The sequence below is a fragment of the Dreissena polymorpha genome, chromosome 3 (assembly GCF_020536995.1).
Source record: "Dreissena polymorpha isolate Duluth1 chromosome 3, UMN_Dpol_1.0, whole genome shotgun sequence".
Classification (NCBI taxonomy): Eukaryota; Metazoa; Mollusca; class Bivalvia; order Myida; family Dreissenidae; genus Dreissena; species Dreissena polymorpha.
In genome coordinates, this window is record NC_068357.1 from 105,446,909 (window position 1) to 105,473,955 (window position 27,047).

General features: G+C 35.3%; 1 protein-coding gene across 2 annotated transcripts in view; it reads left to right on the forward strand.

Annotated features, from left to right (window-relative positions):
* The window catches only part of LOC127870836 (neuronal PAS domain-containing protein 3-like), a 68,787-nt gene that overhangs the window by 36,086 nt on the left and 5,654 nt on the right, over positions 1–27,047 (forward strand). For both annotated transcript variants that reach the window (XM_052413368.1, XM_052413369.1), the window contains 6 exons: positions 3,811–3,900; positions 16,677–16,764; positions 19,952–20,035; positions 21,936–22,045; positions 22,353–22,540; positions 25,673–25,779. In XM_052413368.1, coding sequence (XP_052269328.1) covers positions 3,811–3,900; positions 16,677–16,764; positions 19,952–20,035; positions 21,936–22,045; positions 22,353–22,540; positions 25,673–25,779 — 667 coding nt within the window. The remainder of the gene's footprint in view (positions 1–3,810; positions 3,901–16,676; positions 16,765–19,951; positions 20,036–21,935; positions 22,046–22,352; positions 22,541–25,672; positions 25,780–27,047) is intronic.

Consider the following 27,047-nt stretch of genomic DNA (forward strand, 5'->3'; position numbering starts at 1 on the left):
ACCAAGTCGTAATTTTTACAGCGTATTTTTCCAAATTATTACGTCTTACCATCTGTTTATAGAAATCGCCTTGTTAGAGTAAATTCCTTACTTTTAACCGTACATAGTGTATTTATATGCCTGAAAACTTGATGATATCTCCCATCAAACTAGTTATCTAATGGACAAGGTCATCACAAATAAAGCACAGCATCCTTACGTATTTCATGTCAAGCATTATGCCCTGTTTATCGTGTGATTTTCCAGAAATAATTATGTCTGTACAATAAATAATAAAAGCTGCGCCATGAGCGCATGATACGCCCGTCGTTCGCCAATGAAGTAGTAAGGTAATAAATAACCCTTTGAATCATTTTTTTACTTCAGTTTATTTGTATTTGAATACATGGTTTATTTTATAAGTACATGAGCATGGAAATCACGAAATTTTGACGAACAAAGTCCCATAACTCTGGAACGACAATTCAGAATTCCGTCAAAAACGAAAGGGGATCAGGGTTTATCAATATTAAGATTGTGTTGAAATTTGAAAAAAATCCATCGAAGGATATTTGAGCTACAGTAGGACATTCAATGAAATCACGAAATTTTGACGAACAAAGTCCCATAACTCTGGAACGACAATTCAGAATTCCGTCAAAAACGAAAGGGGATCAGGGTTTATCAATATTAAGATTGTGTTAAAATTTGAAGAAAATCTGTCAAAGGATATTTGACGTAGCGTACGACATTAACAGACGGACGGACGGACGGACGGACGGACGGACAGACGGACGCGGGGTATACCATAATACGTCCCGTCATAGACGGGCGTATAAAAAATCCATCGGGGGATATTTGAGCTACGGTAGGATACATGAACAACAATAACATTTAAGGTCACAGTGACCTTGACCTTAGAATGAATGACCTTGAAATGACCAGTGGTCATCTAAGTGTGCTTGCAAACCTTCATGTCAAGTTTGAAGACTCTATGTCCAAGCATAACAAAGTTATAACAATTTTAACATTTTAACATTTAAGGTCACAGTGACCTTGACCTTCAAATGAATGACATTGAAATGACCAGTGGTCATCTTCTAGTACTGGCCAATCTTTATTTCAAGTTTGAAGACTCTAGGTACAAGCATACCAAAGTTATAACATGAAATAAGAACTTTAACATTTTTACATTCAAGGTCACAGTGACCTTGACCTTCAAATGAATGACCTTGAAATGTCCAGGGGTTACTTACTAGTTCTGGCCAACCTTCATGTCAAGTTTCAAGACTCTAGGTCCAAGCATACCAAAGTTATAACAACTTTAACATTTTTACATTCAAGGTCACAGTGACCTTGACCTTCAAATGAATGACCTTGAAATGTCCAGTGGTTACTTACTAGTTCTGGCCAACCTTCATGTCAAGTTTCAAGACTCTAGGTCCAAGCATACCAAAGTTATAACAACTTTAACATTTTTATATAGCTACAGTAGGACATTCAATGAAATCACGAAATTTTGACGAACAAAGTCCCATAACTCTGGAACGACAATTCAGAATTCCGTCAAAAACGAAAGGGGATCAGGGTTTATCAATATTAAGATTGTGTTAAAATTTGAAGAAAATCTGTCAAAGGATATTTGACGTAGCGTACGACATTAACAGACGGACGGACGGACGGACGCGGGGTATACCATAATACGTCCCGTCATAGACGGGCGTATAAAAATAGAAAGCGCTATGCTTATCATAAGAACAAAAGCTTATTGCCGATAAAAAAGTATACGTACATTAATCATTTCTATTGACTTATACAAATTAATATCTTATTAAATGATTTGAATTAATACCTTTTATTAAACATACACTTTTTAAATGATAATATTCTTGTTAACTCTCGTTCATTCAGTATATCTGCCGTTGCGTCTTTGTTAATTGGATTAAATTTGGTAAACGTCACTTGCCTGAAAATTAAAAGTAGCGGATTCACTGTTATTAACCAACAATAGGGTATAATTACGACATCCTATAAGTACTACATACAATTTTAATAAAATATTGCAGCAAAGTTATTTTGACGCGTAAAAAAACGTTTCCAGGCACACAACCACGTATGAATGCAAACGAACTCATTATAACGCTAATTAACTTGTATTACGGCTTAATAAGATACGCAATTACGTAAAACAAGGCATAATAACGCAAAATAAAGACATAATAATGAATAAACACGCTAAAAAAGTCGTAATTACGCCAAACTTACAGGCGTTCACGCTTATATATGCGTATGAACAAAGACCTATCAACATGAACGAGAACTTAAAGGCGTACAAACGCCTCAATAGTGCTAAGTCGCTTTAACGCGCACACGGAGGTATGTGCGACTTTCAGCGTGCGTAATTACGCTGTTTAGCGTCTGTACGACTTTTTAGGGTGTGTGCGCCTTTATTTTTGGCGTCATTACGACTTTCTTTTAGCGTTTTTCAACCTTTAAGTTTGCGTAAATACGCCTTTTAAGCGTTTGTACGCCTTTTAGCTTGGCGATATTAGGTTTTTAATATTGGCGTTTTTGATCGCCTTTTGTCACAGGGTCAAATAAGTCACTGTATCAAGGTAAAAGAAATGCGTGTGGACACTAGTATAGTAGCCGCATTTATTGCATGAATCTTCATGAAACTTTGTAAGAACATTTGTCCCAACAATTTCTTGTCTGAAGGAAAAATTGTGTCACGTGGGACTTACCAGCGGTCAATAAGTTCAATTGACGAAAAGTAATGAAAACATTCTGGAGACAATATTGATTTCCAATCTTAACGAAACGATCGATGCATTTAGGAAACGTTAACAATTTTCTAAACACTTCTGTCCGTTTAGAAGAAACTGTGTGATTGTACTTTTTTAAAATAAATATATTGTTTGACGAAAGACGCAAAATTAATGTTGTATTTGATGATATAAGCTATTTTAGGATATGACTTCTTAACATTTTATTCACCAAAAAATCATTATGTGTTCAACTTTATATATGGATGATTTAAACGTTACTTACTGAATGGTAGTAGCTTAGCAGAGTGGATTTAATTTTATGGCATCCAAGTTGTTAGCAGCAAACAAGTTAACCCATTTATGCCTAGCGTCTAGGCTGTTTGCTTTAAGGAATTTCTGTAAGAAATATTCTAAATATAGAAATAAATATACTAGAAATCCCTAATTTTGGAATAAATTGATCAAATTAAAAAGGATGGGAGAGTCCACTAGGCATAAATGGGTTAAAAAATGCTAATAGTATTGCGCGTCGCCGTATAGGAACATCCGATCCGTATTCCTATCGCAAAGACGCGTTTTCTCACGTGTATTCCGCGAGGTGCATATGTCGCGTTACAAGCCTCGTAAATGCCAAACATCATCGCCGCGAGTATTTAACAACATAGTTTGATGTATATGATATCGTGTTTGAAAGATGGGATGTGAAAGCTCAAAACAAGTTAAAACGCGGTTATCAAGGAAATGAGAATGGATACTTCATATAATGTCACAACGACGACATGACTTTTCGTTTACCATATTCAGTCAACGTTATCCCAATGCCAATGTTCGTTCGTGACTGTCGCTTTGTGTATGCCAGCGTCGCTTCCCTATCTCGGAAATGAAACAAAACAGTTGCAGTGGTTTAATGGATACATAATGTTCGACGTGCGATCATTACGCTTGTACATGGGGAACATTCTTTTCTTAACTAAATAAGAATGTTCGACACACAGTTCTGACTTATTATATAGTAAAAATGCACCCGCTAAACTAACTTTTATCTATGTACGTGTTGTTTCAGTCGCTAGATGGATTCGCATTTGTATTGGGAAGCGATGGACGATTTCTGTATATATCCGAAACAGTATCCATTTACCTAGGCCTGTCGCAGGTAAGTGCTTGTTATGCACTGTTATGCTTGTGGTATCTTAATAGGAGAACACATTATGTTAGTAGTGTAGTCATTGCCTTTTGACGCAATTTTCTACATGCTAACTGTTTCAAGTATTTGCGTAGATCCATTCATGAATATTAAACTAACGTCTGAATCCATTCATTAAGATTACATGTCGTTAGCATATTTAGGCCTTACATGAACAAGATGAGGTATTCTGCCTTACAACATCTAGGCTCAGTTCGAATCTTAGTCAAGTGCGTACTAAACTCGGTCATCAGGTCAAATCTTTGCAAAAAACTGTTTTGCTACTCTAGAAGGCGCATGTATTACCTTAACTTGGCGAAATATGTTCAGAATGTTAATCTTGATGATATTAAGAATTTTGATGTTTCGCCAAATTGGTTCAACAACTAGGTAACCATGATGAATCCTTGAAGAAATGTTGTATATTGAACTCAGACGCTACCTTCAGTGCCATAAGCACCTTTTGATAGATTAGCTGAGAACAAAGAACTGAAGGTGAAATATTGAGATCAGTCAATGACAGAAGTCCGTCGTCTTAAGTCGTTTGATGTTCGTTGTCAATTATTAGATCGTTACAACTCAATTATTAGATCGTTACAACTCTTGAGGCCAAAAAAATAACTTTATCTTAATACACTTATACTGCTGCTCGATTAAGTAAAATTCCCATCTACTCATTACATTAAGTAGACATACATTTCCATTAAACTCTCCCTTCTTAAGCTGAGTAATAAAATATGTATACTATGTAACGATTAAAATGCCTACATAAAGTACATCTAACATCAGCTGTAAACCTTTTTATGCCCCCGGATCGATTGATTAGGGGTATATTGTTTTTGGCCTGTCTGTCTGTAATTGTATGTGTCTGTCATTCTGTGCCAACACTTTAACCATGGTCATAACTTTTGCAATATTAAAGATAGCAACTTGATATTTGGCCTGCATGTGTATCTCATGGAGCTGCACATTTTGAGTGGTGAAACTTCAAAGGTCAAGGTCAATGTCATCCTTCAATGTCAAAGGTCAAATATATGGCATTAAAGCTGCGTGTAAGGAGGCATTGTGTTTCTGGCAAACACATTTCTTGTTTACACCATGTTCTGTAGAACGTACATCTTACGAAAGTGAGCTGTTACTACATTTTTACTCACGTTCTTGTAGGCAGGCAGCTGTCATGATCGGTAGCTAATTAGGCGAAACCTACTTGGGCCTATTGGCTCTTGTTTATGGGGATTAGTTGTAGCTTCACGATGTAAACGATTTCGATTTTCAAATGGGCAAACAATGCTCGCTCAAGATTATTAGAAATCAGCGAGCTAGTTTGGGGGCCTTCTTTGTCATTCCGTACACGCTATCCACAGTTGGATATCAATTACACCGTGTCACCGTCAGCACGTTGTCAGGCGGAATACAATGGACCGGCTTTGCCTCGGGCTTATAACCAAGCGGAACTCGACTGGTTTAATATCGCGTCATGTGATTAAGTTTCAACATTTAAACAAGTAGCTTTGACAATACAACGTAGATTTTAGTTATAAAAAGCAAATCCGTCATCTAATGGACCTGAATGCAATTTGAAGTGTAACCCCTTAACGACTGCTCGATTCAGTATGAATACGAACTATAAGAAAAAAGTCTGTCCGAGATAATTTAGCCAGCCTAATGATGGGTACATAACATAAATAATCTAAACCCGTTCGTCTTGTGAACTATAAGGATTTAAAAAAAAGATTGCAGAAACAACTCATTTCAATACAATAATAAATCATCGGGCTACAATTTTTATACGGAATCCGGATAGTGCCATCTATAATCTCGCACTTCTTTCATCAAGGGCGACACTAGACACACGAAGCGATACTTGATATTTTTCTTGACAGTCGCGGCGGCGCACGATATTTTCCTTGACAGTCACGGCGACGCACGATATTTTTCTTGACAGTCACGGCGACGCACGATATTTTTCTTGACAATCGCGGCCACGCACGATATATTTAACACGCTATATCGCCCTTGTGTAGGTAGCCCAAAAGACACCTTTTCAAATATTAATAACATGTACACGTGGGACATAGTGTTTTATTACTCAGTTAAGATAAATGACATAAGCAATACTATTCATAGTGTAACTTAGTTTCCTTATAGAATATTTAATTGTGCAAACATATGATCAAATATGTGGAAACAGTGAATACTTCATTATCAATTCAAAGGTAAAACAAATGCTATGCTTACATGGTATCTACAAAGAAAAGAAATGAATTACTTAATTTTCGTTGTTTTATGGACATACTCGGAGACCGTTCGGAGTGATGAAAGCTTACAAAATAAGGCGATAGTGCACGAAGTTGTTCACAGGTTTAAGTCCTGAATTATGACCAAAGTGAAACTCAAGTTGCTTCAGCAGGAGATCATTCTTATCATCATTTAAAAGTCCTTTATTTGAGTAAATTTGCTTTTTGCCATACATTTTAGACATAGAACTAAACACCTGCAAAAACAAACACCAATTATTACAGTTATTAAAGCTCGAGTCACCACCTTTTAACGGTAAATACTAATCATAGCGTATGGGGTTCAAATCCGGTTAAATTGCGCCCAAAGCTCACTTTTGCCGAGATTTATACATACATTTAAGTGTAAATACAATTAAGTCCCCTGGCATCACAATTCACATTAAACTGCAATAAGAGAATAGCAGAGTACACACTTGTATCACAATACATTTTAACTACTAAATTGTCGTATACTTACCATATTACAAGTATTAAAGCTTTTCAGGCCACGATGAGTTGATACTAATATGCGTTTAAACTTCGCTAGTAATAATCAGTTGAGATGTTGATATCCAGATCATAGTCATGCTGTTCAAGGAAAGAGCTGTCCAATCCTCGTGAGGTTGCACATTTAAAATGTGAAATGGGAAACACGAGTCGAAATGAAAAACAATCAAATGATAAGGTCATCAGTCACCGTATAGAAATTAAGATATTATATAATTGTATATTGATCTAGTATATGTTAACTCTATACATAAATCTTCATTAAATTCCTATAGATAATATAATATAAATATTGATGTAGTTTTGGTATAAAATATAGACAACTTTATCCGTACCCCACAGTGTGAAAGTACTAAAATTAGGACTTTTGAAGGCCGTCATTAATGTACACGACGTCATATGTTTAGGTAATTATAAGAATATTTTAAGATGATGTTATTTTTAAATTTGGAGTTTATAAAGCATTTGCGTTTGTGACTATTAATCGTGCTTTTTATCGTAAGAAGGAGAATAACAAATAGATTACATCATAGTTGTCGCGTTCTGTGGATTGTATCGCACTCAATGATTTTTTCACGGGCATGTAATCTTCTTTACTTATTATATACCGATATAGTCGACATATTCTTCCCACAACCCCTAAAACGAAGCGTTATTTTCAATATAAAACACAAGCTTCATGATGTAAAGTCCATGCTGCACAGTTTGACATCCGTTTACGAAACTATTTTCAGGCCTTGATTAAGACGATCTCCAAATAATTGTTCTGGACTAGTTGTGCAAATTGTCATACAGCACAACTATCCAAGAAATCACGTCATGTACATTTTATTATACATAAGTTTGGCTATCATATAAGGAAATTTATTTATTTATAATCACAAAAAACTTTACAATTGTCAGTATAACACAACACATTGTACTTACAATATAAATAAATATATTAATACATTCAAATATCGTGGGCTTAGCGCAAAACGGTTGTAACTCACATTTTTACCAAAAATCATATTTTTTCATTTTTCAAGTTTTTTTTTTACTTTACACATCCTAAATAGATATTAAGATTATATTTTGAAAATTTACCCATGAAAACATGTATTTGGCTTATGGTTGTATTTAATTTTGGATAATTTTTGTTATGCAAAACAGTTGTATCTCAAGTTACAACCTTTGAGCACAAAAAATTACAGTGTACAATGTTGGAAGGGAAGTAACTCATCTTTACATCTTTAGTTTATGACATCATAAATATGACATCACTGTTTGATTTGCTTGCCATGTGGGCCTTGACATTCTAAAGGTTGTTTTAATTTTTTTTTAATTCTCAAGAACATACATAATTACCTTTACATCTTTCTTAAATCATTTAATATTTGTATTGTAATTATTGTAATTCAACAGAGTTAAAGTCAAAACAAGTTTATCTTATCAGCTTATTTTAATTTAAAAAATAATGAACTTTAATCCTCTTTCTGAATTCAAATACAAACTATTCAAATATAATTGTGATATAAGAAAAATGATAAGACAGAAACTAGAACAAAATGCGATTGATCTTTTTCCTACCTTTTGGGCATCATTATTATAAGTGTCTCAGTCTGACATGCTACAAACTGGTACCATTGTCTCAGTCTAAATTGCTACGTACTGGTATTATTGTCTCAGTCTGACATGCTATTTACTGGTACAATTTTCTTAGTCTGACATTCTATATACTGGTACCATTGTCCCCATCTGACATGCTACGTACAGGTAACAGTCTGACATGCTATGTACTGGTACCATTGTCACGGTCTCAGATGCTACGCACTGCATGGTACCATTGTCACAGTCTCACATGCTACATACCGGTATAATTGTCACAGTATGACAAGCTTCTTACTGGTACCATTGTCACAGTCTGACATGCTACGCACTTGTACCATTGTCACAGTCGCAGATGCTACGTTCTGGTACAAATGTTACAGTCTCACATGCTACATACTGGTACTATTGTCACAGTCTAGCATGCCATGTACTGGTATAATTGTAACAGTCTGACAAGCTACGTAGTGATACCATTGTCACAGTCTTACATGCTAGCCACTGGTATAATTTTCACAGTCAGACAAGCTACGTAGTGGTACAATTGCCACAGTCGAACATGCTCCATACTGGTATAATTATAACAGTCTGACTTGCTACATACTGGTACCATTGTCACAGTCTGACATGCTACATACTAGTACAATTGTCACAGTTGCAGATGCTACGAACAGGTACCCTTGTAACAGTCTGACATGTTACATACTGGTTACATTGTCTCAGTCAAGCATGCTAAAAGCCTATGTACTGGTATTATTGTAACAGTCTGACAAGCTACGTAGTGATACCATTGTCACAGTCTCACATGCTAGCCACTGGTATAATTTTCATAGTCTGACAAGCTACGTAGTGGTATGATCGCCACAGCCGCACATGCTCCATACTGGTATAATTATAACAGTCTGACTTGCTACATACTGGTACCAATTTGTCACAGTCTCACATGCAACATACGGATATAATTCTCATAGTATGACAAGCTACATACTGGTACCATTGTCAAAGTCTGACATGCTACGTACTGGTACTTTTGTCACAGTCGCAGATGCTACGTTCTGGTACCATTGTAACAGTCTCACATGCTACATACTGGTACAATTGTAACAGTTTAGCATGTCATATACTAGTATAATTGTAACAGTCTGACAAGCTACGTAGTGGTACCATTGTCACAGTCTCACATGCTACATACTGGAAACATTTTCACAGTCTGACAAGCCACGTAGTCCTGGGTACCATTGTCAAAGTCCGACATGCTAGATACTGGTACCATTGTCACAGTTGCATATGATTCATACTGGTACCATTGTAACAGTCTGACATGCTACATACTGATACCATTGTCACAGTCTAGCATGCAATGTACTAGTATAATTGTAACAGTCTGACACGCTACGTAGTGTTACCATTTTCACAGTCTCAAATGCTACTCACTGGTATAATTTCACAGTCTGACAAGCTAAAGAGTGGTACCATTGTCACAGTCTCAAATGCTACCCACTGGTATAATCTCACAGTCTGACAAGCTACATAGTGGTACCATTGTCACAGTCTCAGATGCTACGTACTGGTACCATTGTCTCAGTCTCACATGCTACGTACTGGTTAAATTGTCACAGTCTGACATGCTACATATTGGTACCTTTGTCACAGTCTAACATAATACATACTGGTACCATTGTCACAGTCTGACATGCTATGTACTGGTACTATTGTCACAGTCTGACATGCCACATACTGGTACCATTGTCACAGTCGCAGATGCTACGTAATGGTACCATTGTTACAGTCTGACATGCTTCATACTGGTTACATTGTCACAGTCTAGCATGCTATGTACTGGTATAATTGTAACAGTCTGACACGCTACATAGTGGTACCTTTGTTACAGTCTCACATGCAGCAATGATGCTACCTTCTGTATAATTTTCACAGTCTGACAAGCTATATAGTGGTACCATTGTCACAGTCTCAGATGCTTCGTACCAGTACCATTGTCACAGTCTCAGATGCTATGTGCTAGTACCATTGTCTTAGTCTCACATGCTATGTACTGATATAATTGTCACAATCTGCCATGCTTAATATTGGTACCATTGTCACAGTCTAACATAATACATACCGGTACCATTGTCACAGTCTGACACAGTCATTGCCACATAGTGGTATAATTGTAACAGTCTGACAAGTCATGTTGATGAATGATTTTACTTTTGCTGTTATACCCAGTTAAAGCGTTTATGGTATCAAATCTTTAGCTATTCTTTTATGTTAAATAACTGCAGACCAAATTGAACAAAGTAACAAGGGAATAATTGTGATGCTAAAATATGTTTGAATACAAGTACATACTTAGAAGTCTCAATGCTATTTTCCAAATCTCAATTCTACCTTTTTGAAACAAAATTAACATGTTCTAGAACTTTCTTTATTGTTAATTTTATTAATTTACCTATGTTCAACATAGTGTTAAATTCCTTTTTATTCATTCAAAAATCAAGTGAATGAACCGTGAAAAAATAATTATATTCTTTATAATTAATTATAGTATTATATATAAGCATTATAGAAAATGATGTACATGAATGGCAGGAAATAAGTTAATTAATTAATTAAGTTGGCTTGAGTAAAAACCTTTTAATACTGGAAATATTATTTTTCGCTTCTTTAATTGCATTTGTCGAGACTGCAGTATAAAATCACAAACTTTTTCGGTAATGTATACTAAAGGATCAAATAAATACCTCAAAGTTTGAATCTTAGCTGATCATGTAGATCTCTAGAATAGTTAAAAAAATCGTTTAAAGATCTCATTTAATTTTATTTATTAAAGTAAACAACAAATTTTATTATAAAAAAACGTATATCAATAATGTGTGGAATAATTATGAATACATTTTATACACCATACTAAAATGATTGTATTTGTTCAAAAAAGTGTTTTATGATTGTTGAAAGTTTATGGTAACTTATAAGTTTTGTTTTCTTTTACTAATGATGAAGAATAAAGAGTATATGATGAGATACTTCCATTTAACACACAAATAAATATTAAAATCTGCCCAAATTAAAAATGGAAAACAGTTGTAACTTGAGTTACTTCCCTATTGCATAAAAATAATAAATGCAATTTTCCAAAATTTCAGGTGGAAAATGGTTGTAACTTGAACATGTTCAAATGTCTATTTCCATAATTATTCTACAGATTGGAAATGAGTCTTTTAACACTGCTTGGAACTAACCAAATATATGCTTTTTTAATAAAATCCAGCAAGAAATTTGTTAAAAAATTGGGCAGTTTTTTGTCTCTCCTGTAAAATTTCCAAAAATGGAGTTACAACCGTTTTGCGCTAAGCCCACGATATATTCGTTTATAAGTGTAGATGTATGAATAATTGGATGACTTTAAAGGTTGTTTGAAATACTTCTAAGTTTATGTCATCGTTAATTAGAACTGAGATAGAATAACTGCTACGCATGCGCACAAGTCTGCTCCCGCTATTCGCAGGGCGAACGTTTTTGTCAAACGCAGTGTGATTGTTTTCGCAATTTACTGCGGAATTGTGTTTATTTATTGGAGGATTTACAGGTATTAGGAATATATATACCGTTAGACCTTGTATTCAATGGGTAATAACGCAGTTTTTGCCTAAAATAATTAAAAGAGTTGTTTGCACGTAGGGCGATCTTGTCCAATATGATGGGCGTGAAAATTAACATTAAATATGGTTGTCGTTAAGAGCAAGATTTAAAAAATGTCCACGAAAGTCAAAGCTCCGGCTACGAAAACTTCGCATATGGCCGAGAATGAGGCGTTCAATAATTTCATTTTGGAATTCCTTTAAAAAAAGCAGATTTCGCAAACTATTTTTGGGAACAGGATCGAGGGAAGTGAATACACCGCTGTCAGCCATGATTATTATTAAACATGCAAAGACATCGAAGAATGCGAGAAGGTTGGGTCATCGCGGGAAAAAAGGCTTTAGTTGGAAGAAGATAAACCAAACAGTGAAAAGGATAGTACATTCGCCATCGTGGCAAAGAAATTTAAATCTTCATGGAAGTTAAATGCGCTTATTGTCGCAAAATTAAAAAAGTATGGGACGTTGTGCCGCCACATAGAAGGAGAATGGACAAGAAAATTGTTTAAAAAAAAATCGCAACTGCCGTAGTGAATTTGTCAGAAAAACAGTGGGACTGTTTTTAGAGAGGAAACGGGAGAGTCAGATACGGAGAAAAAAGTAGAAAGAGTTTTTTGATTGTTGCAGTATGACTTTAGCACTCCTATACATCTAATGATAACACACCCATCAACTTTACCAACTAAATTATGGTCCATAGTACTAATATGTGTATAATAATATAATTTTTTTAGTTGATTGAATACACAATAGCCCCAAAACAATGTATATGTATACAAGTACGAGAAACCTTTTGTTTTGAACGTTAATGATGGAATTAAGAGGAAAATACATGTGGTATATAGTAGGTTGGTGATCAAAGAGCTCATAAGGTCAGTCGAAGCCCTTAAAAACAATTACTGCAAAGAAAAGAAAAATTGATGAAACAACTTTAAGGACTAACTTAACAAGGAAACATTAAATTATATGATAGTTCATTTTATACGTTCCAGAAAAGCCAAATAAATCATTAAAGCGTATAGTTTCGAAAGCTCTTAAACTAGGTGGAAACTACAGTGGAATCACATTTCTTTGGATATGTAAGGAATCACTTTTATGTTGACTTAAAAATATGATAAGAAAAGGTGAATGACAAATTTATAGCTAACGAACAACTTTTGATAGCTGGATAAGTATATTTTAAAATCCGCTTAGTAAAAAATTTGTTTTTTTAATTTTTTTTAAACATTTAATCATGCGATTATCTGGCAACCTAAACTAAATCAAACAAGTGCCAATATTGCAAGAAAGTATTTTTCCAACATGTATTATTTCAAAACAGCATATAAGTACATATAAAGTATTACATATAATACACTAATGCAATCAGAGATGAAGGAAGGTGCATTAGGTATACATATATAGATATTTAAACAATTAAAGTATTATTTCACTTGCTTGAAATTCTAAGTTGGAAAACAAATGAAAATAGCCACACACAAAAATCTATTATCATCACAAGAGAAAAAAGATGATATTGCCAGTATGTATACACAATAAAAGTATGCATTAATTGCACTAACATATAAACATGGCATAGCCAAACATTTTTCTTTAGGTAACGGTACGGTACAAGTAGTATTTATAACAAGTGGTAATGACTACAACAATAAGAGATGAAAAAGATGCATATGCAACACATATAAATTTATCCATACAATACAACACAATGGCATAATTTGTAGGAGGTTGCAAAAAGTACAAAAATCATCAAATTGAAATATTAAGTTGCGAGACGATAGCACTGAACATTTTCATTCTCTGTCAAAGTTATTTGTTGAAATTGATATTTTTCTTAAGTTATCATATTCATACTTAATGTATTTATTTACTCCTGTTATGCTTTTGATGCATTTATTCAATTTACACTTGACAAATGTAGTAGTAAAGCTTCATGTACAAAATAGTATTATTTATGGCTCTTGTAGACTTTGTAAAATATCCAAATAGAAACATTGTGTTTGTTCCTCCTTGACGAATTTGATTGTTGGTAATGCCTTCTTTTTGGTTGGTCTTCTCTTCCTTCTCCCCGCTCTAGTATGTCTGTTAGCTCCTTGAGGACCATGTCGTGCCTCCATCTGTAGCGGCCTTGTGTTAGCGCTGTCTGGCAAGATGAGAGGGTGTGCTGCATGGTTCTTAGTTTGTCGCACAGCTGGCACTTTGGGTTTTTACACTAACCCCTATCTGTGATTATTGACTGCAGATGGCAGCAGATTATATACAGATCTCAGTAGGAATTTGAGTCGCAGTGGTGCGTAGTGCCAAATGTCTGCCCATGTTAGGTGTCATTCTGTGGCCTGCCATTGTGTCTCTGCACACTGTCCTCCCATTCCGACTGCTCTTGTGCGCCTGTCTTCCTCTTCTGAAAGCCTGATTTCCTGCTGGACCATATGGCTTCTTTCTTTCTTACCGGCTGTACTCCAGCGTCGTGGATTTGTACTGCCAAGGCATTGTCTTCCTACAGTAAAGGTTCCTATGATGTCTTTGTGTTGTTGCCTGCTTTCTGCCTGGTCGACTACCTGGCTTGCTAACCACTTTCGCCCTGTGCTTGTCTCGATGCCTGCCTTCCATATCATGTCATCTGATGACTCTTTGAGGGTTACCACCAGTCATCCATTGGCGACCTTGAACTCGTCAACTAGTGAGGTCATTGGGAGTTGAAATTGGTTGCTTCTGCCATACTGTCCAAAGCTGGTGAAATTAGAGGGACACCAAGCCATCGCCGGAGATGTCGGTTGATTACTCTCTCGAATCCTTCTACAATGGTTGTAGCTATCTCTTACAGCATAAGGGGCCATATAAGCCTAGATAACCCGTGTTGGTACAGCCATGCCTTAAACTTGCCTGGAAGTCCTGTCTGGTCTATAAGGTTCAGGCCATCTTGGAGTTGGTTCTTTACTTTACTGATGTTGTTAGTGTCCTTCAGGCTGGCATCATACCACTTGCAGAGGCACTTGACAAACAGTAACAAAAATTGTTTGCAGATTTATTATCGCTTTAATCTTAACACTCTATAACACTGTGCTTCTGGAAGGTTTTAAAATATTCAAATAATATTTGGTATGCAACATCCTAAAATGAAATAAAAATGTAAATGTTCAATCTGGTTACAGCCCGCAAGCCTTTGACAGGGGTTTTGGCAACTTTTGGAATTTTATTTACTAAAAATAGTATTTTAAGCTATTTCAAGCACGGCTGTGAATTCAAATACCATTTGGACCATGTATGCTATCGTGAAATCCGGGTCAGTTGCAACTATCGTTAGAAACAATACAGAAATTACATGTTTTACTTTAAATAAGAACATGGATAATTTGCAATAACTAACCACAATTTAACATGTTCGATACATTAGTGTAACATCATAAAATACATGTCTAACTCAACCACTTAAATACAAATTAATGTTTTCATGCTGAATTGTATTATATCGCCCTATTGGTGCTAAAATGTACCATTTGAGATTTGGTCAAATAACACATGGTACTGTTTGCACCAATCGGGCGATATATCATGATTTATGAAAGTTTAGTTTTTGAAGATTTATTAATCGAAAAGTGTTATTTATGCTAGTTTAAGCAGGTTTAGATATTTTTATTTACATCGTTTCTTGCTAAAAGAACAGGGCCTTAATGCCAGTGCAAATGTTTTCTACACATTAAGTCCCTTTGCATTAAAGATAGCACATAACCTTCGTATAGGAAAAGTTTTTTTTCTTATTTTATTCAAATATTCTACAGACGTATTACACTGGTATTTTTTAAGTCATACAGTTTCAAACTGTATTGTTGTACTAATGTCATCTTACTTATAACGTGAATGACTCTTCTCGAATTGTGTCATCTCACTTATAAGGTAACTGATCTTTTATGTTGTACTCAAACAATGTTTCTGTAACTACATAGGTTAATGTACTGTCTCGCTCTTCTCAAACCGGGTTACTCTCACCAGATGATTGATTTATCATGTTATACTTATGTTATACTTGAACAGAAAGCTGTCACAAACAAGGATATTGATCTGCCTAGTTGTATCCGAGTCAAGTCATAATAAGATAATAAGTAAGGTAAAAAGAAATATAAAGCATATACAAATAAGAAAACGCATAAACTCATAAATTGGTAAACATATATATTTTGGTTGAAGCCGATACATATTTTTAGCATTTATCTACACTGTTGTATTAAAAACCGAGACATGTCACACAAACACACGAATTAAATTAAAAGTCTGTCATGTTGTGTTTTAAACTAAAACCTTTCACTAGAAATTCGATTGATCTGTCCTGTTATACTTATAACCGAAGTCTGTCACTAGCAAGGTGATTCATGTGTCCTTTTTTGTACTAAAACCCGTGACCTGTCACCAATAATCGTTCTTGTGTAATCGAAATCGGTAACCAGCTGTTATAAGGTGATGGGTCTATCCTATCTTGGTGTTATCGAACCCGAGAACTGTCTTTAAAGTTAGGTTGATATGATCTGGTATTATCGATCCCGACAACCGTCACTTATAAGGCGATTATCTAGTGTTATCGAACACGAGAAGTATCACTTATAAGTTTATTAATCTGACCTATATTATGGGAATCAAGAAGGGTCACTTAGCATTATACTGGTTTTTCACATAGACTGAGGAAGTGTTGTTTTTTAAAGAGGAGGTCGACCGTAACTGTTGTTTGTGGTCTTTGCAGGTGGAGATGGCAGGAAGCAGCATATTCGACTACGTTCACAGACAGGATCAAGAGGAGCTGGCTGCACATTTGGGGCTCGTCCTCTCAAGTAAGTGCTGGTCATATAATACACAATTGGCGTGGAATCTATCTTGTCTCTTTAACGCGAAATGTGCTCATGGTGAGCTGTTGGGATACCATAATGTGTATTGTCCGTCCGTGTCTAAAGTGTCTGTGTTTGGCCGTAAACATTTTCTTTGAACGATGACACTTTACGCACATGCATTAAACCCCCTTTTCACAGAGCATGGCCCATATGTATTAAACGTTGTTTAGTGGTCATCAAGCATGTTTATTTAAATCATATTGGGTTCAAACTTGGCAACACTGAAGATTTTTTCTATGCACCCGGATCGAATGATCGGGGATATATTGTTTTCGGCCTGTCAGTCCTTCTGTCTGCCATTCTGTCCCAAAACTTTAACCTTGATCATAACTATTGCATTATTAATAATAGCAACTTGATATTCTGCTTGCATGTGTATCTCATGGAGCTGCACATTTTGAATGGTGAAAGGTCAAGGTCTTCCTTCAAGGTCAAAGGTCAAATATATGGCTCTAAAGCGGCGCAGTAGGGGGCATTGTGTTTCACAAACACAGCTCTTGTTTTACTTAAACTTAATTAGCAAAATAACTTTCTTCTGTAAAAGAATACGACGCAAATGCGTATATGTAACATTTGGTATATCAGAAAGTGGTTCTTTGCTAAGTTTTTCCACATTATGCCGCTGGGGTCAATATAAGCTAAATTGGCGGACGGCCCGGTTACCTGAGAATGTGATACATATCAGAATCTATACAGCCCGGTTTTCTTTTTTTTAACAGTCGATCTAAATTTTATAAATATTTAGTCTTAAGATATTGCTATGAGAAAACCTTAACTTTTTTACCTTCAGAATAAATTAATTTTGAAGAAATTAAATAAACACTAGATAAATACTGTACCAGTTGATGTTAAAATGAAACTGCAGATTCATGTGCGCTTACTGAATGGAATTATGCGGAAAATAAACTTTTAATTCATGATTATGATCCAATTGTTTAACCACATTAATCTTAATTTGATATAAATGCACTATTTGCATAACTTAAAGATCTTCACTTAAAATTTATATAAGTACCTACAAATAAGGAAGCGATTATTTTATGCTTGTACTGTTTGATCAAAATTATCTCAAGCTACATCATATCCCGACATCACGTGGTTTCCAATCAGATATCTCTTTGAAATGGGCGATGTCAAATGGTCACCTATCATGTAACGGTGATGTTCTCAATCGTGTTCGAAAATGAAAAATGCACGAGCGAATGTTACACATATTCTTATGAAATTAGTAGACATTTTCTTATCGAAATAATATAAAACTTACAAATACTTAGATTTTAGCTCTACTGGCCGAAGGCCTGACGAGCTGATGTCATGGTGTGGTTTCCGTCGTCCGTCCGTGCGTGCGTGCGTGTGTGCGTGCGTGCGTTAGACTTTTTCTTGTTTACGCGATAAAGTCCACAGTTTTCATCCGATTCTTTTCAAACTTGTTCAGTGTCTTTATATTAATGAGGACTCGAACCCTATTGAAAATGGTTTACATCAGAGTAAAATGTCCAGAATTATCTCCCCGTGAATTTGAGAAAATTGTGAAATAAGGCTTGTTTACGCAATAAAGTCCACAGTTTTCATCCAATCATTTCCCAACTTGCACAGTGTCTTTATCTGAATGATGAGTCAAACCCTATTGAAAATGAGTAATATCGGAGTCATAAGTCCAGAATTATCTCCCCTGGAATTTGAGAAAAAAAGAGAAAATCTTTAACATTTTGCCATAACTTTTGCTATATTGAAGATAGCAACTTCATATTTGGCATGCATGTGTATATCATGGAGCTGCACATTTTGTGGTGAAAGGTCAAGGTCATCCTTCAAGGTCAAAGGTAAACAAAATAATTCAAAGCGGCGCAGAAGGGGACATAGTGTTTCCGCCAAACACATTTCTTGTTTGTTTACATATAAAGTTCTATCCTTTTGAAACTTCAACGGATGTTTTATATCATCAAGGGCCAGAACCCCATTAAGAGTGAAGAAAATTTGTCCAACTTATTGTTGAAAAGGAGCCATTGAAGTTTAAATTTTACGTTTCTTCTTGTTTATCCAATAAATTTCCCATTTTGGGTCTGTTTATTTTAATCTTACTCAGATTGTTCATACTATCAAGGGCTTGAGCCCTATTGATTCCAACCAGTAGAGCGATTCAGGCCCTCATGGGCCTCTTGTTTGTTTTTTGAAAGGGAATTAATTTCTTTCTCTCAAATAAGGTTTTTCCAATTCAGAAGTTTACCAGTTTTTTTCGTGTTAAATAATGACGTCATCGTAGTTAGAATGGGTAATTACGTGAAAGTCACGCTGACAAGTCCATGTCGATAATGTTTTTTTCGCCGTTTTAAACCATATAGTACTTGTGTTTAATTTGTTAAAGCCGTTCACTTTCCAGCCATATCAGTAAAAAGTGATAAACGTTTATTTCGTATGAATATTTGCTTTATATGTCGACTTTACTTGAGATATATAGCAAAATAAATGGCAATAACTTTCCAGCTGGTAAGGCTGGAAAGTTAGCGTCATTAAACAAATATTTAAAGTAATAAATGGTATACAATGGCGAAATTGATCTGTCTCTACATGAACGTCGACATCGTTACTATCACGTGATTACCCCGTCTGGTAGTGGATCGCGTCATAATCAAATTCATGATACGGCCTCAAGAGTCATTGTTGGATTTTCTTTTGGTTAAAAAAAACTGTTACGAGTCTTTCAATTTTTATAATAAAACAAAAATGTTACTTCATCAAAAGTATATCTTACTTTGAAAAAATGTATTCAAACACGTAAGTGGATACTTTATTACACTGATTCTTAAGAACGTTATTTAAAATAACTGAACAATCGTCATAAAGCTACTTATTTTTGTTTTTGCTAAGATGAATATGTTAAAGTGAATGAATGATTTGTACATGATACACTTCTTTTAGAAGGGCATTATTTGATAAAACCTTTTTAGTTGATAATTTATCATATATTTTTTATGAAACCAATGTTTATATACACACAATAGTTTTAAGGTTTAATGAAACTGGGCATTTAGTGTAAGGTAATGAAAAAATATTGTCCAAACTGAATTGTTATTATTAATTGTAAAAATCAGATTTGTTCGTGTAAACATGAGCTCTTCTGATTTATTAGGTATTACAAGCACACTTAATTCACCATCACCAATAGAAGATAGTCCTCAGAGCACAAGAGCTGAAACACCTTTGCACGATATGGGTAAGTCGTTTGTTATTCATTACATAATACAATTATATATCTAAAGATACATGACATTTACGGACCAGCAACTTACGGTGTATAGTTATGAAAAAAGTGCATACATGTATTTCAAAAATATTTTATAGGTTGTTTTTATTTTTAATTTCTTTACTTTTCGTTAATCTTTTTTTTTCTTGACATATTTATACATGTTTGTTCGGTTCATAGTTTTTAAGTAAGATATTTATGAGAAAAATTTTCCAATAAGATACAAGTCTCTTAAATTGTTTGGTGTATTTAAGAACATGGTCGACAGGGGGCGGGACAATGGTCAGAACATTGGTTTTAAATGTTGTTGTTTACAATATAGCAATCAATAAACTTTCCAGAGAGAAAGAAGTGTTCTAATTGAATACGGTTACAACAGAACACCAAATTTTGTATATACAAACATAAATCAAAGTACTGACAGTACTGGTGTGACGATGTATTTGAAGAGGATGGATATAAAAGCATCAATTTAAGTTTATCTACATCACCACAATTGTGTAATTTGTATTGCTTGTTATTTATCCGCATCCTTAATTTAAGATTTGGCATAGCTGCGGTATACATGGACTTTTAGACAATCCATAGTTCTTTGTAAAACTTTATTAAGAAACAAGAGGCTTTTTTGCCATAATTTTTTCGTATCCAAAATTTTCATATGTAATTTTTTGTTCCTACCCAAAAAATAATGTGGGTACGAAAATTTTTGGTACGAAACAAATATGGATACGAACATTTTGGGTACGAACACAATTTGGATACGAACAAATTATGCCAAAAAAAATTGGGTACGAAAAAAATTTTAGGTACGCAAAAAAAATTTGGGTACGAAAATTGGGGGTACGAAAACAATTTTGGGTACGATTTTTTTATTTGGAAAGATGGGGTACCTGTAAGTATACCGGGGTACCCAAAAGTATCATTTGAAAATCAGTGTACGGTGAAGTATACTTCAAAGTACCCGGGGTACGGGGAAGTAGTAGCCGTGGGGAACTTGACCCATTAAGCCTAGGTACCGGTACATAAATTGTTAGAGATAAAAAATTGGGTACGAAAAAAAATGTGGGTACGCAAAAATTTGGGCATGGAAAAAATTGGTACGAAAAAAATAGGGTACGAAAAAAAATTGGGGTCTGGTTCCTGTCCCGAACCTCTCGATAAATTTGAAAGAGGACGGGAACCAAGCTGCCTTTACCTTAATCAATGTTAATCAGCGAGGTATGCCGATTGAGAAAATTTAGGTAACTCAATCGGACTGTATCGGTCTTTTACATAGGTCGCCATTGTGAAGAATTTTTCACGGTATGATAACTTAGACGGGAGTACTGTGTCAAGGCAGCAAAAAACTGTTGTAGTACTTAATATAGCAAACAATGAAAGCATGTGCGTATATGGACGCATATTCAACGACTTAAATAGAGTTTTCGCTTTTCTTGTCACAAATAAGTAAGCGAATATGCTACATCCGAAATATTGATACGCTAACAGACAGCTATCAACAATACAATCATTTGCATTGTTAAGCTGTGAATAGCCTTTTTAAAATTTTCTAGACAAAAGCTATCCAATAGGACGACTTCATACCCATACGTTCGCTAGGAATAGTGCGCTTTTTAACCCATTTATGCCTAGCGTCTAGAAAAAAAGGCCTTGGCAAACAGCGTAGACTCAGATGAGACGCCGCATGATGCGGCGTCTCATCAGGGTCTGCGCTGTTTGCTTAAAGGAATTTCTGTAAGAAATATTCTAAATATAGAAATAAATATAATAAACATCCCTTATTTGGGAAATAAATTGATCCAATGTAGAAGGATGGGAGAGTCCACTAGGCATAAATGGGTTAATCAGATTGTATTTCGACTTGTTTCAGTGCCATCGATGACTCCTGATGCCGAAAAAGGTTTAACTCGATCTCTTTGTGTACGAATGAAGTCAACTCTAACGAAGCGAGGTGTTCATAGCCGGTCATCGGGATATAGAGTATGCTCTTTGGTATTTGTTTAACCCTTTGCATGCTGGGAAATTTGTCGTCTGCTAAAATGTCGTCTTCTGAATTTCTAAAATTAGCATTTTCTTCGATTTTTTCCAAAGAATAGCAAACAGTTCGGATCCTGATGAGACGCCACGTTCTGTGGCGTCTTATCTGGATCCAAACTGTTTGCAAAGGCCTTCAAAATTCGGTTCCAGCACTGAAAGAGCTAAGTTAATTACCATACAAACAGATGCTTTGAATCGATTAATTTATTCTTAATGTCAAATGAAACTACAAACAAACTTTGCCCAACAGGTAGTGCTTCTTCTAGGACAGTTTCGGTGCCAATGCGATGTGGATCACAACATGGTCCAGTCGTTAGTAGGATTTTCAGGGGTTGCCATTGCCCTTCCACCACCAGCAATAACCGAGTTGCGTATTGAAGCTGACACGTTTATCATGAGACTTGCATCTAATTTAAAGATTATTTATTGCGAGAATGTGTAAGTATCTAAAATTATTATAGCAGCTAGTAGGAGGTTATATTTATTGGTTGGTATGACTGTTGTATTTCTCATTCTGTCCCGAAGCCATTCCAGTCTAACCTCCCATTCACTCAACGATTTCGAAAGAATTGAATACTATTATTTGATTTTCCGAAAGACTTGACAAGCTTCATTTATCAATGTAACTAAAAGTATTATTTGGTCGCCGTGACGTAGTGGATATGGTGTCGGCCTAGCTACGCAGGTCACGGGTTCGATCACCACTGTTGGGGCGTTCTTAAAATACCCCCAAAATATATTATGTACGGCTTCTACCCAGCAAACGGACAAGGGTGCGTATTAAGCTTTTTGTGCAATCGAGCTTTAATAAATGGAAATAAACTTAATTAAAAGTCGCCGACATAAATATGCACACTGTTCAATTTTAACCAATATCTTTTTATACGCCCGTTTTTAAAAACGGGACGTATTATAGTTTCACCCTTGGCTGGCGGGCGGCGGGCGGCGTCCACAGCAGTGTCCGCTCTCTAATTCAAATAGTTTTCATCCGATCTTCACCAAACTTGGTCAGAAGTTGTGTCTAGACAATATCTAGGTCAAGTTTGAATATGGGTCATGCTGGGTCAAAAACTAGGTCACGGGGTCACTTAGTGCATTTCAAGATTAAGCATGGTGTCCTCTCTCTAATTGAAGTAGTTTTCACCCGATCTTCACCAAATTTGGTCAGAAGTTGTGTCTAGATTATATGTAGGTCAAGTTCAAATATGGGTCATGCCGGGTCAAAAACTTGGTCACGAGGTCACTGAGTGCATTTCAAGCATTTAGCATGGTGTCCGCTTTCTAATTGAAGTAGTTTTCATCCGATCTTCACCTAATTTGGTCAGAAGTTGTGTCTGCATGATATGTAGGTCAAGTTCGAATATGGGTCATGCCGGGTCTTAAACGAGGTCACGAGGTTACTTAGTGCATTTCAAGCATTTAGCATGGTATCCGCTCTCTAATTGAAGTAGTTTTTATCCGATCTTCAGCTAATTTGGTCAGAAGTTGTGTCTAAATGATATGTAGGTCAAGTTCAAATATGGGTCATGCAGGGTCAAAAACGAGGTCATGAGGTCACTTAGTGCATTTCAAGCATTTAGCATGGTGTCCGCTCACTAATTGAAGTAGTTTTCATCCGATCTTCACCTTATTTGGTCAGAAGTTGTGTCTAGATGATATGTAGGTCAAGTTCAAATATGGGTCATGCAGGGTCAAAAACGAGGTCATGAGGTCACTTAGTGCATTTCAAACATTAAGCAATGGTGTCCCCTCTCTAATTGAAGTAGTTTTCATCCGATCTTCACCTAATTTGGTCAGAAGTTGTGTCTAGATGATATGTAGGTCAAGTTTAAATATGAGTCATGCCGGGTCAAAAACGAGGTCACGATGTCGCATAGTGCATTTGAAGCATATAGCATGGTGTCCGCTCTCTAATTGAAGTAGTTTTCATCTGATCTTCATCGAATTCAGTCAGATGTTACGTCTAAATGATATCTAGGTCAAGTTCAAATATGGGTCATGCCGGGTCAATTACTAGGTCTCGAGGTCACTTAGTGCATTTCAAGCATTGAGCATGGTGTCCAAAACCTTCGAACGGGCGTATCTTGTGACAGTTTGGCACTCTTGTTAAACAAATAAGTGCAATACAACTTCAGTTATCAGTATTTTTTATTTATATACCAGTGTAAAAGATAATAAAGGTAGTAAAAATAAGAGTTTATTAAGTTTACGCTAATAAAATTGCCCTTATTGGCATATGTTGAGAATGCAGCCCCATAATCTGTTCGCAGCTTATGAACGGTTTATTGCAAGACAATCTTTTACAGAGGTGAGAGCAACCTCGAGTTATGGTGGGTAAATTTCAATTTTTAATGGAATTAGGGACCGTCACATGTGCTTTAGTGTCAAGTTACTGATGTTCGAGTTGAAGGTAGTAATTTCTTATTGATGTATTCATGCTATCGCGGAGGCTTTGGCATGCGTTTGACCTTTTGTAGGTTTTCGATTATTAATGCTCGAGATAAAAAAGTTACACTATATCAAGGCATGGTCATGAAGAATATGATATACATTAGGCTTTATTTGTGTCTTGTATCTTTATTGGTCGAAAATTATATGGGATATAATCACGAGACCTGGTATTTTTTAAGGTACAATTACACGATTATTATTGACCCTTGATTTTGCCAGATGTCTTACGTCAATATGTTACATAAAATAGAATAAAATAGAATAAATTGGATACTGAAATAACTAGAAAAAGATCGGACATTCTACTGATAATGTGTGTATGAAACGCATGTAAATATTGTCGCATTACATCTTGATAAGGCTTGTAATTAAAAAGAAAGTGGACGATTTACAATAACAAGGGCTGAACACAATCTTGGCTGTTTATTTTGGAATGATTTCGCGCAACGTTTAAGAGATTGTTAGTCGTGTAGTCAAGAGCAAATTCGATTGTCGATTGTATTCATATTTTAAACAGTATTTTATAATTTAAAAAGTAATACTTTTTATGTTACAAGATTTGCTTCTGTATGCATGACATATTAAATGACATATCTCTACTACTTGTCTGTTTTCTTTAACTTATTGGCAATATTTCCACATTTGTGAATCGTTTTCCTATTTTAGTCTTATGCCAATTACTATAATTGTAATTATATTATCTTATGGCGTATGTTATGCATTCTTCGAATGTTATGTTGTTAAACTTGGATTGCTATTCATATTTAATTTAATTTTTAAAATATAAGCCTTTTCGTTGTGTTTTCAATAGAAACGTGTGCTATTATTGCAACGCAATCTTAATTAATGTGTGTATATGTTAATATTTATTATTTTATTTTTAATTTTCAAAACATAAGCTTTTTTGTCGTGTATGTATTAGAAACGTATGCTATTGTTGCAATAATATTCTACGTAATGTGTTTATATAAATACTCTTAATGGAATATTCAATGTTTACATATAAAGGCGATATGAAGGTTATGCACACTTAAAAACATAAGTAGATTTTACTGGTAGGAATTCCTTTATTGCTTGCAATGCTGTCATAGCATAAGATGTACTTTGCTTTCTTCTTAGCATAAACGAAATGACTGACTGGAAAACCGACGATATTTGTGGCAAGGATCTGTTCTCCCTTTGTCATCCTGGTGACATTCCGCGTGTGGTTAAAGTACACACCGATCGTAAGTATCTATATGTGTTCCAGTTTTTATACATGCATGATATTAATTGTATGACAATAACATTTAATGTAAATATTGTTTGACCATCGTAACAACATTGTGGCCTAGTATGTATATTCGATATTACAATAACATTGGTCTCATAGGCAATGTCGTGTTTAGTCGATAAGTCTTATCCAACAATAACCTTATGCGAAAATCTAAGCATACTCTTTATTAATCCGTGAAGTATTTTGCAGAAATATATAGTTGTATATTAGTTTATCATGGTCTTTAGATTATTTAACCCATCAAAAACAGGACCGTTCACAATCGTTTATTGGACAACAAAACCTGTTTTCAGCTCACCTGTTAAATAAATAATAATTAACAAGTGATCTCGTTCTGAAAAGAATATACCAGAAAAAAATGTATTTAATACATTACTTGATTACAGTCCAACGTGTATTATGTTGTTTTATCATAAATGGGGGTAATCTTATCAGATTATTAAATGGCTACTAATCGTACTGAAATTGGTTATTGTACCAATATATTTTTGCGGCTACTTTGACCTTGACATTTACATGGTGATCGAAAAATATGTAGGCGTTCCAAATAAAAATATATTCAAAGGGTTTTCAACGTATCGGACGAAAACGAAACGGTATGCCGATCAAACAACCGATAGACCACATTATCGACCGACTATAAGTTGAAAAGCAATATTTTCCCACTAGGCGGACATATCAATTGGGGTTTGAGTTTGGTTAGTCGGACCATCACACATTTGGCCATATGGTAAGATGTGGATAAAGTCGCAGTATTTGCTTTCTTTATCGGAAACATGCGAACACACTCATTTTAGAGTACAAAGTGTATTTGGAATGTGATAATATTAGTGCAATTACGTTATTTGTTAAAAGTATTGATTAAAGGTCGCCGTTTGTGGTATTCGACGCATTTTGATTTTACGTATTCCAGCGTGCACATTTATCCTATTTTATAGGACATTACACTTAAATAATGATGCATCTACATATAAATGTAGATTTTCGAAGATTAAAGTACAGTATTGTATAAATGAAACAAATATATATCGAGGTCGCCGTTGCGTAGTGATTATGGTGTTCGCATAGCGACCGGGAGGTCAAAGGGTTAGATCCCCACTTGGAGCGTTCCTTTGATCCCTACCCCCCTCCCCCCAAGACATCAAGTACTGGTTCTAGTCCAAGGAAACGGACTCGAGAGCGTTTCAATACGCGTCAGGCTTTCGATGTAATCGAGTT